The 16,466-nt window shown below is 33.3% G+C and overlaps 1 protein-coding gene and 1 long non-coding RNA gene across 6 annotated transcripts; both read left to right on the top strand.

Moving 5' to 3' along the window:
* The first annotated feature begins 1,843 nt into the window (after positions 1-1,843).
* LOC124847560 (E3 ubiquitin-protein ligase RMA1H1-like) lies at positions 1,844-4,029 on the top strand. 4 transcript variants are annotated; one of them, XM_047325076.2, is made up of 2 exons: positions 1,844-1,949; positions 3,076-4,029. In XM_047325076.2, the coding sequence occupies exon 2, from the start codon at positions 3,126-3,128 to the stop codon at positions 3,846-3,848; it is 723 nt and encodes a 240-aa protein (XP_047181032.2). In that variant the 5' UTR covers positions 1,844-1,949; positions 3,076-3,125; the 3' UTR covers positions 3,849-4,029. The 4 variants fall into 4 exon arrangements, with proteins under 4 accessions (XP_047181032.2, XP_047181030.2, XP_047181029.2 ...); XM_047325074.2 differs by lacking the exon at positions 1,844-1,949 and adding an exon at positions 1,956-2,245; XM_047325073.2 differs by lacking the exon at positions 1,844-1,949 and adding an exon at positions 1,956-2,630.
* A 6,469-nt stretch (positions 4,030-10,498) lies between these two features.
* On the top strand, positions 10,499-12,467 carry LOC124847561 (uncharacterized). Of its 2 annotated transcripts, XR_015782060.1 has the most exons (3): positions 10,802-11,323; positions 11,430-11,526; positions 12,214-12,467. It is a non-coding gene; the product is annotated as an uncharacterized LOC124847561 (long non-coding RNA). The 2 variants fall into 2 exon arrangements; XR_007029634.2 differs by lacking the exon at positions 11,430-11,526 and having other exon boundaries at positions 10,499-11,323.
* Positions 12,468-16,466: the final 3,999 nt, after the last annotated feature.

Raw genomic sequence — 16,466 nt, 5'->3', positions numbered from 1 at the left:
TAGTACGAGACCGAGCACTACCAAGAACGAGCGCTAGTACGAGACCGAGCATTACCAAGAACGAGAGCTAACACTAGATAATACTGCTAGTACAAGACCGAGCGCTATCACTAGCATAATGGCTAGTACACGATCAAGCGCTAACACTAGCATAACTGCTAGTACAAGACCGAGCACTTCTGAGACCGAGTGTTGGTATCTGAGCGAGCACTACCAAGACAGTACATGACTGAGCGGTCATTAACAGTTAAAGCCTATAACAGACCGAATGCAGTTAAAATCAAAGGCCATGAATAGACCAAATGCTATGTTCAATTGGATATTAACACAAGACCGATCGATCATTAACTGAGAATCCACAATAGCATAACTCAGTTAAGACCGAGCACCAGAGGGAAGTCGAACGGTCAATTAAAAACTCTTAGCGAATTGCATAATTCTGTAGAATGACTGCCAAATTATGATAAACACCTATCCTTACCAATTTCACTACATTCACCCAACTTCTAATCCTCCAAACTTATATCATACACATCCTTACACCTTACTTAAGATTTTCTAAGCCTTTCTAACATTATTAAGAGAGTTTCATCACAGATTTGAGAGTCGATTCTGCATAATCATGAACTCAATGACTGAGAATCAGATTTTTATTTTTGAGTGACATAAGAATTCTAACAAGTCTTTAAACAACTTACCCAAATTTCCTATATAAACCAAACTCAAATCGAACATAATTCCCCCATTTTCACTACCACACTTCCTTCCAATTTCACTCGGCCACTGAACCATAATCATGCAAAAACACAATCATCATAAAAACAACATCAATATTCCACACTAACAGCACCGAACACCAAATCATTCAATTTCACATACATGCAACATCATCAAACAACATTTTCATACATCAAAACTAATAATTAAATTATCTAACTTCTCTTACCTCGAATAACCAGATAACTTCTACACATCCACAGTCCTGCCGAACCTACAAGTAACTTCTAAGAAAGCCAAACAAGTTCTGATCGGTGAAAAGGAACCAACCAGAAAATAAAAGATAGAAAATGAAATAAGAGGAGGAGATGAACACATGCAAGTCGAAAAGTGCTTCCATTTAACAGAAAACTCAAAACTTCAAAGCACGAAGGAATTGAACTTACCAACTCCAAAACTATAACTTGATCGGTACAAATCTAAGTTCTTGACACCAGGAATACTCATGCAATTTCTGATTGTTTATCAGAAGAAGAAGAAGTGATAATTTGTAGAAAAAGAAGAAGAATTGTAGAGAGAAGAAAGAGAAAATGAACTCAGAAACTTAGAGAGAAGAAGTGCATGTAGAATAGAGTGGCACGAAATTTTGAAAAGTTTCTTTATATACTACCGTCAAAATCGATCGGGCACTCAGCTTTGCACACATGTTTTCCACTTTCTGAATTTCTGAATCCTTATACATACACCTGACTTTCACTCTCTGCTGAATTTAATGGTCCTTACAAATAACACTTCAATTTGTTATTTAAAATATAAGATGATCTAAATAACTGAAACATGAATATAAAAAATAATTTATAATAAAGTTACAATAAAATAAATATAATTATTACTTTTAAAATTTAAAACCAAATTATATCGAAATTTTGAAAAAAACAAAAACAAATTCGAATTTAGAGTGGGATATTAAAATGTCCAACATTGGAAGTGAAAAGGAAATAGATAAACGCAAACCGTCAATTCCCCTTGGTAAACGCACTTCGCCACTTCCCTCTCCTTTCTTCTACGGTATTAAGAACCCACGCTCCCTTCTCACCTCTAATCATTCAACACACACTCTCTCTTTCTCTCTCCCTCTCTCTCTCTCCCTCTCTCTCTCTCTCCCTCTCTCCCTCTCCCTCTCTCTCTCTCTCTCCCTCTCTCTCCCTCTCTCTCTCGTTCGTTCTCTCTGGGTATGTCTTTTGATCTTACATTTTCCTTTTACAGCTAATTAATTTTTCAAAACTCCCTTTTATGCATTTCAGCGTTCCAATTTCTCTCCAAGTGTGTGCGCTTTCACAATTTCTTCGATCTGTTTTCTGTTTTTGTTGTTTACATCGATGGGTGGATGGATCGATCGTAAGAACAGTTCCCTCGCTCGGCACCTTCACTTCATCACTCTTGCTTCATTATTCGGGTTTTGATACTTGATTTATGGATGCTGCTGTGCTGTGAATTAGTTTTCAGAGTAGATGTTTCCCCTGATTGTGTATGGATGAAGTGATATAAATAAATATGATCCTTTTTTATACCCCTTTTACTCTCTTTTCCTTTCTCTCGATGGCTCTGCTTTGTATTTCAGTTCTGTATTGGGTAATTTGGGATCTGCTTTTATTTATATGTTCTTTATGGGTAATTAATTGCGTTTGATTTCTGACCGATACTCAATGCGTGCAGTGATATGGTCGTCTCCGTTTTTGCTCTTTTGGTGTTTTTTTTTTATTTCTCATGATTTATTAGGCAATATGCATATGCTGAAGTCTCAATTTGTTTCTTCTTTAATTTAATTTCCTCTTGTGTGATGATGTCTGCTTGTTAGCGTCTACCTGTTGTGAGATGGATTGGGGTGACTAAAGAGGCAACAAAATCGAAAGGTAGTAAGTAATGTGATACAAAGAAAGAGAGAAATGAAAAGAAAGTAGGGTGGCTGGAATGTAGTAAAAAAAGAGAGTAGATCAGGGAACAAATGTTTTTTTATCTATTTACTTTAGGGAAACTTTGGATGTGGTTCTTTTTTTTTTTTGATTCATGAATCTTGTTATATGTAACATTAAACTTCATAAATTTGAAACATACTTGAACCAAAAAAAATTAAAATAAAACGAAATAAGGAGTTAAAATATGTTCTTAATGTGTTTAAATTTTTAAAATCTAAAGATCACAATATCTTGTGTTGATTTTTACCATAGTAAAGAGTAACTTTAAACTTATCACGATATTTTCAACCCTATATGTATCTATAAATGATCCTGTTATGACATTTCTTTAATTTTGTGTAGTAAATCGGTTTGGTGATGGATTGATCTCTTGTGTACTCAGGTCAGGGCTAGATAAGGACTGGCAACCAAAATTCTGATAAGGGTTCTTTAATGGCCTTTGAGCACTGCGTTTCGCAGCAATGGAAAACCATCCCTAGCCCCGTGACTATGACAGAAAATTTTGATGGGTGTTTTGATTGCAACATCTGCTTAGATTTTGCGCATGAACCAATTGTTACCCTTTGTGGTCACCTATACTGCTGGCCTTGCATCTACAAGTGGCTCCATGTCCAAAGTGCATCTCTTGCACCTGATGAGCACCCACAATGCCCTGTTTGCAAGGAAGATATATGCCACACCACAATGGTTCCTCTCTATGGCCGTGGCCAGGCCATAGCTCCTAGTGACCGTGATGTGAAGGCTTCCTATAGAGGTGTTTTCATCCCACCAAGACCACCTGCTTTGGGTACTCAATCTCTCATGCCAACATCATCTCAAAGTGGCCAGCAACTTCCATATCGCAATCCGTATCAGAGTCAGCATTTCAATCCTCCTTTATACCAAGAAGAGGATGAATCATCAACACAAATGCTTCTCAGTCCTGGTGCCATGGCACCAGGGTTCCCCCACCTTGTGGTTGGGATGTTTGGAGAGATGTTTTATACCCGAGTCTTTGGCAACTCAGAAAATGTATACACTTACCCAAATTCTTATCACCTGGCAGGAAGTAACAGCCCCAGGTTGAGAAGGCAAGAGATCCAGGCAGACAAATCACTGAACAGAATTTCTATTTTTCTCTTCTGTTGCTTCCTTCTGTGTCTCATCGTCTTCTAAGCAAGTAATTGGATTGTTCTGTATTTCTCCGTTGTATAATTTGTAAAGAAGAACGGGTTCAAAAGAACGAGATAGATTGAGTAATTGTATTTTAGGTTAAAAGAACTGATGTTCTTCAACATTTACTACAATATATTAGAGCTCCATTTTAAGGAAAGTCATTCTGTATGACTCTTGAGAAGTATTGTATTGAACTCAATTCTGTTTCATACTGCAGTTTTAAAAATTGAAATTTCACGTGTCTAGCTCAAAGTTTTGAGCACTTATTGGTTAAAGAGAACATATCAATCCAACCAAGATGATTGAACATAGACTGAGACATTTGGTCTGTTTACTTTGTAGAAATTAAAGGTCACATGCTGGTTAAATTATTGTCTTTGTTTTGTTGTGAATTTTGATTTGCAGATAAATGATGGCTGTATTACTGCCATAATCGCAGTTACAAACAGTTTTTTCAGACCTTGATCTCAGATGGAGTTATGGCTATTTCCTCTCTGAAGTTATTAGGGCTGAGAAGAGGAGGAACAATTTTCAACTCACAAAATCAAGAATGTAAGAGCTTTCCCAAGATTTAACCTGTTTGAATAAGAGGTGTTTTTAAATAATCGAAACAGTTAAAATGATAAAATTACTTATTTTCAAAAAAAGACATTATATAAACATATAAATAACAAAAATAACAAAAGATATCGATACTTTGACAATATTTTAACATTATTTATGTGTCATTATGTGATTTGGTTCATACTAATATTTATGATTATTATTATTGATTATAAAGTAATTTTAGACCAAACACATATAATATAATATATAATATATATATATATATATATATATATATATATATATATATATATATTAAAATGTTGTAAAAAATGTTAGCATCATTATCCAAAGAAAAATATACTTATTTTAATTGAATAATCACTCTTCTTTTAAAAAAAAATTAAACGAAAGTCAAGATATTATAACAGGTTGATCCAATCAGGCTAAGAAATGAATATAAAAAATGCTTCTGACAACACAATAATTGTAAGGATAAAATTTGTGTGGTGAAGCAATGAGTTGTCCAGGATCCGCCATTATCAACCAATAAACGTCCAAAATTCATGTGAAACTTGAAATGTCTGAGTTCTGTTTTCTGGGAAGAACTACAAAACGACGGAGCTAGTTTCTGAACAAAAGAACGTTTATGTCCAGCTTTATTTTCTCTGATGATGTTTTGGACTCCGTTTGTTTAAGTTTCAATACGTTGACCTTGGCCAGTGTAACATATGGAAAAAGAAAAAGAAATAATAATCTTATAATATAATAAATTAGTAACAAAAAGTAAAAAGGAAGAACTTTTTTTTTTTCAATGATTATAACACAATAATATTTTGACACAAGTCATTTTTTAATTAGGTTTAGAATAATAATAAAGGAATAATATAATACTGAAAAAAATATACATGTGTTTTGCTAAAATGTCAAAAACTCAATGTCAATATTTTTTTTCTTTTTTTCACTGACTATACACGCTTCTCATCTCTTCCTTCTCTTTCATTTTTAATTTCCAATCTTTGTATTTTTAAAAATTAATCACACCAATGAGAAATTTGGAAGTTAAGAAGTATTTTGAATCGATCAGATTTAAAAACAGAGTAAATTTCTATTTATCCTATAGAATCATTTCTCTTTAGTTTTCTTCTTGTTTTAGTCATCAATATTAATAGGAATACTTGATAGAAGTGATCTTTCAGCTTATTCTATCATGTATTGATATTCTGTTTTATTTTGATAACCTTATTATAGGTCTCTGATCGAATAACAATGTTTTTGTCGGAGCTTATTTTTAAAGAAGAGTCAATCTTAAGCTAAGGAAACTTAATAAAGATTCTAAAATATAATTGTTTTAACATTTTGATAACATTGAAATGCATGTGATGAAAACCTTTGGAGTTTGTTTGATTGTTTGGATTTTGTTTCTAGATATTATTTTTATTTATTCATGCTGAAATCATTATTTGATTTCTTCTATTCATGGTGATAATGATAAAGTTGTGGTAACTATGATTGTTTATGCTATGATTAAAATTTAGTGGCATGGTTTTTGAGTTGTTCTATTGAGTTGTTTTTCCTCATGTTGAATTGAGTAATTAGGGTGTAATTTTTATAAAGAAATGGGATTAGAAAAAAGCCTATATAAGAAAACTTTGAAATAACTTAAATATACCTAATAAACAAGTTTAAATCATGTTAAAATTCTTATATTTGTCATAGCATAGGGTGGTACCATAAAATTGCTCGATGCCAAGTGATAAACCTAAAACAATGAGTTTTAGTGGTCCAGAGTGTCGGACGCCACTCTAGGACCGTTGGATGCTCAAAAGTCAGTGGGTTCCAAGGTTCTAGTGTTGCAAGCAACATTTTTGCTCTTGGCTACACCTTGACTTGTTTTACTTAGATGTCTCAGTAAAATCAAGTTTCTTATTTTGTTAACAATTAAATTGAGCTGAAATTTTAACAATTAATTCAAGACACATAATTCTTTATATGATTATGGAGATTTTTTATTGAAGGTTTGTGATTGGAAAAATGATTTTCACAATTTTGATATAATCCATGCATAGAGACACTCTTTGTCCATGCGCATAAGTGTGAGTAGACATGGAAATATAGGGCTTGATGGCTAAGGGCAAAAACAAATCTTTGAACAAAAAAGGTTTGAATGTTTCTGCCTGATGTAATATGATCAAAATCTTTTAACTTCAGATTCACTTGTCTGGAAATCATTTTTAGAACATTCCGGATAATCGAAAGAATGAATCCAAATAATACAAAAAAAAACCCAAATAAGAAATGAAAAAAAAAAAATATATATATATATATATGTTTAATCATTGGACATATCCTACTTTTGGGTGAGAATATCAACTTAGTCATCTTCTTTTTCGGCGTCTTAATTGGGTCCTTATTTTGTGAAAATTACAAAAATTAGACCTCTGCCGTTAAATTGGTTCCAACAACATTAATCTTGGTTGACGTGCCATGTTCATATTTATTTTTAAATGACGTGCTCATTTATTTACTAAAAGGAAAGTCTGACATGGATTTTTATTTTTTTAAAATTAAAAAAAATGGAAAAAGTTAATTACACATACTTGGAAATCAAGAGAAATTGAAAATTTAGTTTTAGGGTTCATTTGAATATCGCGATTTGGTTTTATTTTGATGAGAAAGTTTAGTTTTATTTTGATGGAAGAGATCGCGATAAAGGATTTTGCAATTTTAGGGTTTCTTTTTTGCGCGAATTTAAGAGTTTTTCCTGCTTCTTATTTCGAATTCTCTTTCTCTACAGGTTGCGATTATTATTTGAAAGGGAATATTGAGGGTTGCAGTTGGGGTTTGAACGCTTGTGAGGAAGGTGGTTGTGTGACATCACGATTCAGATGCGATTTGTGACCATGGAGAGCTCAAACGCGATTTAGGGTTTGAAAGGGTTTTTCGAATTGGAAATTTTTCTGGATTAGAGCTCCTTTGCATTTGATTTGCAAGTGCAAGGCACGATGCTCTCTGATGAAATTGATTTTTGTTTTCTATGATTAGGTTTGGTGGTGTTTCATGGAGGTTGACGCGCCGCGATGGTGCTCACGATTTATGTTGCACTATTGGAGGCTTGTGTGGTGGCTATTTTGCAAAGAAGATGATGCGTTGAAGGTAGTGGTCGACGCAAGGAAAAGCCACATGATTCATGGTGGCGGCCTGGGGGTTTGGATGTGCGAGGAAGATGATGCTCGAAGATGGTGGCAGCTGGAGGTTGCAGCGGTGGTGGTTCGGCGTCCTGCGCGTGACGACGACGACTAAGGTTAGATTGTTGCTTTGGGTGGTCACTACGACAGTGCATATGGTGGCCAAGGCAAAAAACGTCTTTCCTTATATCTTCTTTAAGAAAATAATTTCAGAGGTAGTTCCACTGTTATGATTTTGTTGTATGTGTTAATTCCTTCAACCTTGTATTATGATTTCAAATATAATTCTTGCATAATCTTCCTCTAAAGAATCTGAGCCAACATCAGAAGCTGAGTCCAAGGCAGAAGCATCAATGAGAACAATTTCTGAAATTAATTCCTAATTTGTATGAACCCTAAAATCAAACTTCATTTTCCAATCCCTAATTCAACAAAGTATGCAGTTTAATGTTTAATTCATATTTACCAATTTGTTTTATTAAAAAAAATCAAAAGACACATCAAAATCACATACATCAAATAAGATACTCCACGTCATTTAAAAATGAAAGTTAGCATGCCACGTCAACCATAGATTAACGTCGTTAGACCCAATTTAACGACAGGGGTCTAATTGTTGCAATTTTCATAAAACAAACCCAATTGAGACGTCGAAAAAGAAGAGGATCAATTTGAGATTCCCACCCAAAAATAGGACCTGTCGAATGATTAAACCACTTCCGTAGTCCATATTTACGTTTGGTTTTTCCCAATTAGATCATGGTACTATTGGTTTCCCTAATTTAGTCCTTAAAAGAAAAATTGACTCAATTGGGTCCTTGCCGTTAAATTGACTTAACGATATTAAGTTTTTATGACCTAGCACCTTGACGTGGTAAGTTTTTAGTACATGGCATTCAGATAGGTTTATACGTGAATATATAACAAACAAAAATTCTGAAAATTGAAACCCAAATTAGGGTTCATCATCTTCAACCTTACCTTTCATCATCTTCTACCCTAGCGATTGATGCTCAGGGTTCATCATAAAATTTGATTTTCATGAAACCAAAAAAGTTTCTAAAATATGAAATTAAGCACCACCAAATTAGGGTTTATCAAAATCAAATTAGGTTCAAGATTGGAGTGGAGTCCAATATCTCTCAGGGCCTCTCCTTCGAGATTGGGGGTTTTCTCATGTTTTCCGTGAGAGAGATGAACTCGCAATGGGTTTCTTTTTCTGTGTTTTGGATAGGCAAAATTCAAAGGAAAAACCTACACATTTGGATGACGCCAAAGCTAGATTATTTTGTTGGATTTATCTCAGATGATAGAGTTGTAGAGAGGGATGGAGACGTCGTGAATGGAATTAGGGAATAAGCGGCGCGAAGGGTGAAGAGGCGTTTAGGGACGATGATTACCATTTCGTCAGAGAAAAGGAAGAAACATTGGGAGTGACTGAGGAGAGCATTCTTTTGCTACATCTTCATAATTCAAAGAAACCCTAACCATTTTAGGGGTTTTACAATTTAAATGTAACAAATTAATTTGAGTTAGGGCAACCAGGTTTCAAGCACACTCGGCAATCCAGCCTCATTATAAAACAGCCAACCCTTCTTCTCTTGAAAAATACATAGGGGCTTCTTCTTCGCCAAAAATCCCCTAAATTGCGACCACCACAAGTTCCCTCTCACTCCTGCACTCACCACTTCCAACGGGTCCTCCACGCACCAATCACGTCACGACCTGTAACCAGAGGCAACGCCGGTCGGAAGCGTCGTTGGCCTGTTCCCTTCCTCTTCCAAAATGGGTTCACCAAATCACGAGAAACGCCGAATCGTGCATCCACCACTGGCGCTCCAACAACCATTTTCACTCTTCTTTACCAATTGCTTCCTTCTTCTATTTTCTTTAGAATATGAATTTCTTCTCTCTCTCTCTGTTGTGTCTTAGGCTTGATGCATAGGGAAAAGGATTTTTGGGTGATGCACAGGAAAGAGGATTTCTGGGTGGTGATTCATTGTAATGGAGGATGACCTTTTTTTTATTTTTTAATTAAACATTTTTCACGTCAAACTTAAAAAATTTCACATAACACCTTACTTATGCAAGGTATAATAAACTTACAACGTCAACGTCCCATCTAATAAAAATTTTAACCCTATTAAATCAACTTAACGGCAGAGTCCCAATTAAATCAATTTTTCACTTTTAAGGAATAAATTGGGAGTTAACCTATCTATATATATATATATGAGTTGCGGATTCATCTCCGAAAAAGAAATTATTTTTTAAACCATTTCGAAACACATTTTCGGATATGAAAATAATATTTTTCGAACCACTTTTGGAAATTTTTTATATTCCAAATATGAAAAAGAAAATTTAAAACAAATATTTTTTAAGGTGTTTTCAGATCTGAAAATGTGTATACTGTTTCAAGTTTTTTCTTTTTATATATATTTTAGAATAAGTATAATGAAATATAAAAAAATTTGAAAAATATTTTTCATTTCGAAAATACTTTTCAAAACACTTATTAAGATTCTGAATTAAATGTTCTAAAAAGTATTTCGATATTCGAATATACATTTTTGAAACATAAAATCCAAAAAATATTAAAACTAAGAAAATCTAGAAATTTTTATTGTATTTTTAACGGGTGTAATTTGGTAATTACAACTTGTATGGGTGTGTAGGAAGAGCAAAGTGGAGTGCAAGCAGCCATTGGGTATTGGTTATCAATGATAACTTATCTAATATTGGCATTTTCTGCCTACACCCCTACTATTAGTAATTGGACCGCTTACTAACAAAAAAAGATTAATACACCTTCACTCATTGCACCATGTCACCACTGTTTCATCATCATTATAATTGTACTTCCGTTCTCCACTGCACTTTTTTTAGAGGAAGAAGAAGAGAGAATGCTTGTTCTAGAAAAAAAAAACTCATTTTTGAAGATTCTTAAACTGGAAGACAAATTTATAAAGGGTAAAATTATCATTTTAAAAATCACGAGGATGCAGTTAAAAATTATAGGAAGAAAAAGTCGTCATGTTTTTCCATCCTAGAGACAAGTTTTTCTTCCTGCTTTTTCAATGCTTTTTCTTTCTCTTATTTTTAGTTTTCTCTATCTCTTTTTTTCTCTGACCTCAGATTTTTTATCGGGTTTTTGGGTAATGCTTTCGACTGAATATTAAAATATATAATGTTAGTACTTAAAAATAATTTTAATATACTTTAAAATCTTAAAATCAGTGCCCAGTGTAGAAAATTGCAACAGAAAAATTCTCTTTTTCTTCTCCTACAGCGACAATGATAATGATGACATAATCCAGGAAAGAGGATATCTTAATTTTTTTTTCTGTTAGTATGGGAGTGAAATTCACAATAGGGGTGTTGCTCTCTCCACCACCGTTTTTGCTCCCTCTATTTTCCCAACTTTCTATAAAAAAACTTCAATTACAAAATTAATCTTTTTTACTTTTTAACTCTATATAGTTACTCTTCTTTACTCTTCATAAACCCTAAACTGTGCAACCCCACTCCCTTTTCTTTTCTCTCTTTCCAAATTCCTATCCCCTCCATCTCAGCTATGTTTCCCTCCAACTCTCAGATCCGTTATTTCTCTTCCATATCCGTTTGTTTGTTTCCTGTCTCCGTCTCTGTTTGGGTTTCGTGGTTCGGCGGTGTGGCGGTGAGAGGGTGCGGCTGTGTGTGCGGTGTTCAGTGGTGCTTCGCGACTTGAGTCTACGAGAGGTTAGTTTGTTCTTTGTTGTGTGCTTGATGATGTTGTTTTGGGTTTTCTCTGCTCTATGATTTCTCTGTGTGCTCTTGTGATTTCTCTGTGTGTGCGTGTGTGCAGAGCAGGAGAAAGAAGATAACACGAACGGATGTCGCATATCCGTTTGAGCCTGAAACGGATGTTGATATCCGTCAACGGATATGCGACATCTATTCAGGTCTGGATGTTTTTTTTTAATTTTTTTAGTATGCTCCTCTCAATCCTCTTTTGCCTTATGAATGAATGAGAACCTCACTGAGAAAGGTGCATTATGTGATGTATTTAATAGAGTATGAGGCAGGGACACATTCAAAAGGCAATCATACCTCTTATCTTAGAATAATCAAACTGCTGATAATTGAGTATAACATTGTTGTCAAACCTTCTTAAGGCCTAGTTAATAATCATATGACCTCAACAACTTATTGGTGCCTGACGACTTTTTTTATTAAGAACAAATATATCAACTACTTAAACAAAAATGTGCACGTTCTATTTAACATATTTCGAGAAAATCGCTTTTCATATTTTACAACTTTCGTGAGTGAGTGCATTAGTTTTAGCTGCTTAATATATGCTTGCAAATTGCAAAAAATTATAAGGATGTTTCTATTTCAAAAGGTACACCTTTTTTAATGAAACAAAAAGGATTCTTATCAAGAATATATTAGCAATTAATGATGACCTAGTGTAGCAAAGTATTGTCATTATCGTGGTCTGGCTTGTAAAGAGGAAATCATATCCAAAACTCAGCAACATAATGGCTAGTTGTGGATCCTTAAGTACTTAAAAACCATTAAAATGCATCATTTCATATTTTCATATGAACTCATTGGTGATGTTCCTCATATTTGCACAAATGCAGTTTCCTGTTCTCGGCTGGATTGTTGTACGAGGTTAACAAGATTTCTGGGTCTGCTGTCTCAACAAGCGACATCAAGACTAAAAAGCAAAGTGGAAGAGCTTTTAAGCATATGTATGCTTCCTATAAAGGCATCTTTAGAAAATTTTCCCCAGTAGTATTAGTTTTATAACCCTAGTATCATCATAAATTATAAGAGTGTTTTAAGCTTGTTTGACATTTCTTAGTACAATTTCAATGATATATGATTTGAACGATCTGCGTCTAACGAAAAAACGATCATTCATTTTTTTTCACAGGTGGGCTTGTTTAATTCATCAAATAATAACCATAAATAGGGATTTAAACTTCTGATGGATCCAACTTCATATATACCGAATGGTTCTGGATTTTGTTCCCTGACAAGTTTGCCATTTACACTATTATCTGATATTGCCAAGAATGAAATACCAAAATCAGTCAGTGTTACTTAACTGTGGCAGGATCTTGGAATTCTATCAACTCGAGCGAGAAAGAACTCTCCACCTCCTTTGAAGTGGCATAGCCTAGGTACTAAGTTGGTGTGGTGTGCATCGCCAGAGATTCGTGTTTAGGGATTCGTGTTTAGAGGAGTCATTTCTGGATTTAATGGAAACTAAAACTTAAAGGAAATTGAACTTCAAAAATGGAAACTTTCCCGAATCTCTCGTTTGGATATTAGTAAAATAAATTTTACAATGCAAAAACTTTCGCAAAAACGTTTCGGATAATTATAAAATTGTTAAACAAGAATACAAGTAAATATATATTATACATTCATGTAGGAGATTGGAGTAGATAAAAATTTAAAAATATTAACCTTAAAAGTAAAATTTTACTCAAGGATAAATCAGGAATAAAAAGGTAGAGGGAGGGGTAAAAGAGAAACAGGGAGGTGGAGGGAACAAGGGGTGGTGGTGGAGTGGTGGTGGAGGGAGACACACCCGAGTTGTACTAATCAAAAGCCCTTAAAAGACAGGTGATGAGAATGGCCCAACGAGGACTACATTATCGACTTGAGGAATGATAAAACATGTTTGGGTGCTTCTCCCTCCACTTTTAATTCTTTTTTCTCCACCTCAAAGTGACCATGGTACCTTTCGAAAAAGAAACACTTAGGTTATTACTATTTACCAACTCGCATTTACTTAGGTTATTACTATTTACCAACTCGCATTTACTTCTTACCTAACCCCAAGTTTACAGCTTCATTTTTGTCTTTGTCTTTCTGCTTTGTTATTGTTATGCTTCGTTCTTGTTTGTTGCTTTTGTTCGTGGTTTCTATTTTTTTTCTTGTGTGATGGTGAATTTTGGTTGCTTTTTCACCAGCAGTTAACGTTCATCTTCTTCTTTATTTGATATCATTCAGGTGTAATCGTTTAAGTTTGTTTAGTTTATTATAGTTTTCTCTATCGTGCACACTATTTAGAAAACAAACTGGATTTTGAACACCGATTTAAAAAGTCATTGGATTTGGACCAACGAATTTCAAAACTAATCAAATTTTGAAATCTGGTTTACAAAATCATTGAATTTCAAAATTCGAGTAAAAAATTCATTACATTTCAAAATTAACTAGATTTTGAAATTCGATTAAGGTCTTCACCAAATTTCAAAACTAAGCCGATATCGAAATCTAGTTTATAAAGTTACCACATTTCGAAATTCGATTTAGGATGTTTATGGATTTTAAAGTCCAGTTAAGAACTTCACTTGTTTCAAAATCTGATTAAGGACTTTACTAGATTTTGAAATTCGATTAAAGTTTTCACCAAATTTCAAAATTCAATTACTTCCTAAATTTCTTATTTTATTTTTTTTAAATAATTTTTTGAGGTATTATTAGTATTGTTATTGAAGAAGTAGGGTATTTAATGGTAATGATGTTGTGTTATAGGTGGTGATATTTAAGATAGAAAATTATCCTTTTAGTTTAATGAATTTACAAGTAAATTCGAGTTTCGTGTCATGTTCTCTTCTTTCATTAGTGAAATGTGCAAAAGAGATTATACAAATAATTTTACAATTGATTAGAATTTTGCATAATGTGATGACTTAATTGTGTGAGTTCAATGTATTATTTTTTATTTTGGGTTTGTTGTGATAATTATAAGATATGATAAAGTTGGTCAATCTGGGAGAGATATGTTTGTGTTGTTAGGATATGAAATGGGTGAAATGTACAGGAAATACAAACATGATGTTCAATCGAGTATATACGACACAAGAAAATGTGAGTGTCTTTTTAAGTTGAGGGGCAAGTCAAATTCTAATGGAGATGGATAAATATTAAAGGTTATATGTGAATATCATAACCATGATTTGACACAAAGTTTAGTTTGTCACCCTTTTCCTAAGAGGTTAAATCTCGTTGAACAGTCATTACTTGTTGATATGATTAAGAGTCAAGTGAAACTTGCAAATATCATATTAACTCTAAAATAAAATAATGATTATAATGTCACAACAATCAAATAAATATATAATGCAAGGTATACTTACAAACAATCATTGAGAGGGTCGAGAACTAAATTGTAGCAGTTGATGATCATGTTGGATCATGATAAATACATCCATTAAAATAAATGTGTTGACGAATTTGAGGTGGTAAGTGACCTCTTTTTGGACACATCTATAGCACCCATGGTTACATAAGAAATGTATTGAATCGATTCAATTGCAACTTCAAATATGGAATTCAAAGGTATCAAATAGGAAATGATACTCTGAATCATCGAATTAGAATGAAATACACGATCAACCAACATTTATCAACTTTGAAAAAGAGTCAGAAGAAATGGTTTGATCCTCTTATTTTGATTTCTCGAACGGAGAGATCTATGAATTGGGATCCTAATGTATATAAATACAGATGTAGTTAAATTGGTGAATGTATTTAATGTTGTTTTCTTGATGGATATGACATACAAAACTAATAAATATTGGTTATCAGCAGTCTTTGCATTCTTATCAAGTGAATGGAAAAATAATTTCACCTAAGCTTTGAAAACGCTTAGAGGATTATTTTTGACACATGAGAGTGATTCACATGTCATTGTTAGAAATAAAGACCTAGATTTGATGAATATCATTGGCTTTCACATTAAAAAAATGTGAAAGTTAAATGTAAAATGTTAGTGAATCATTTTAAGGCTTGGGATTTCATGATGGAAGCATGGAAAAATATCATGGATTGTAAACAAGAGTTAATGTTTACTAGTTATGTTGTCACCTTCATCATGTCTGCATTTCATGGCCTTTATTATTTGAATATGTGAATGAGTCTTGGATCATTCCGTATAAGTCATACTTTGTAAAGGTTTGGACAAACCGAGTTATGTATTTAGGAAATACAACATCAAACATGTATGTTTTAATATTATTTTATTTAGTTGTTTTTGTTATATGTATTATGATATTGTTCATTGCATTTGTATCAAGGTTGAGTTTGTTCACTAGAGCCTCAAGAATATATATTGGGCAACAGTACGAGAGACATTTGTTAGTGTTGGGATGCAATTTGTAACATAATCATCCTACAACATAATGAGATAAATGCGTCTTTTGAAAAAAAAAATAATCTTATAAGTGACACTTTTAAAGGAAACAAATATAGAATAGTGGTTGGACATGTATCAATATATGTTATGAGACACATTACTAAGGAGTTTGATTGAGTAAAGCATATAAATTTTTATAGTGAAAGTTTTGGATGTGTTTTGAGACGAACATATGGTCTACCCTATGTTTGTGAATTAGCATAATATGACCATGTGATGACTCCTTTAGTTGGAATTCATATCATGTGGACTAGATTGAACTTTTTAAATAATTTATCAAATGAATCACAACCAAATTTATGCATTCTACGTGAACTTGATCTAGTGCAAGAATTTTTCAAAGAAGTTGACATTGTAAAAAATTGAACATCAAATATAAGTTACTTATATTGTTTATGACATTTATGGTACCTCCATTGCATAAACTTAAGACGAAGGGTGCATAGAAGAGTAAAGTTCATCGATCTGAAAGGTCTATAAGGTGTGAATCCTTATATTTTGAGCACGTAGACGCATTGCATTTCATCCATGAAACTTCATTACAAAAAAAAAACAAATGCAATATAAGGCTAAATATATGTCACAAAGGAAAGTACCTATGTTAGATCAGTTTCATCCTATTTGTCACCCTTACATTGTCGATGTTACTGATGATTATTGTGGTTATAAATACATTGC

Source organism: Vigna umbellata, chromosome 9 (genome assembly GCF_029865625.1).
Source record: "Vigna umbellata cultivar VRB3 chromosome 9, Vumbellata_1.0, whole genome shotgun sequence".
NCBI classification, from domain to species: domain Eukaryota; kingdom Viridiplantae; phylum Streptophyta; class Magnoliopsida; order Fabales; family Fabaceae; genus Vigna; species Vigna umbellata.
Note: the sequence above shows the minus strand (reverse complement) of the source record. Positions and strands in the feature narration are given on the sequence as shown.

Bases quoted from the DNA above. Each gene is read 5' to 3' on its own strand.
- LOC124847560 (XM_047325076.2), top strand. From the start codon at position 3,126: ATGGCCTTTGAGCACTGCGTTTCGCAGCAATGGAAAACCATCCCTAGC.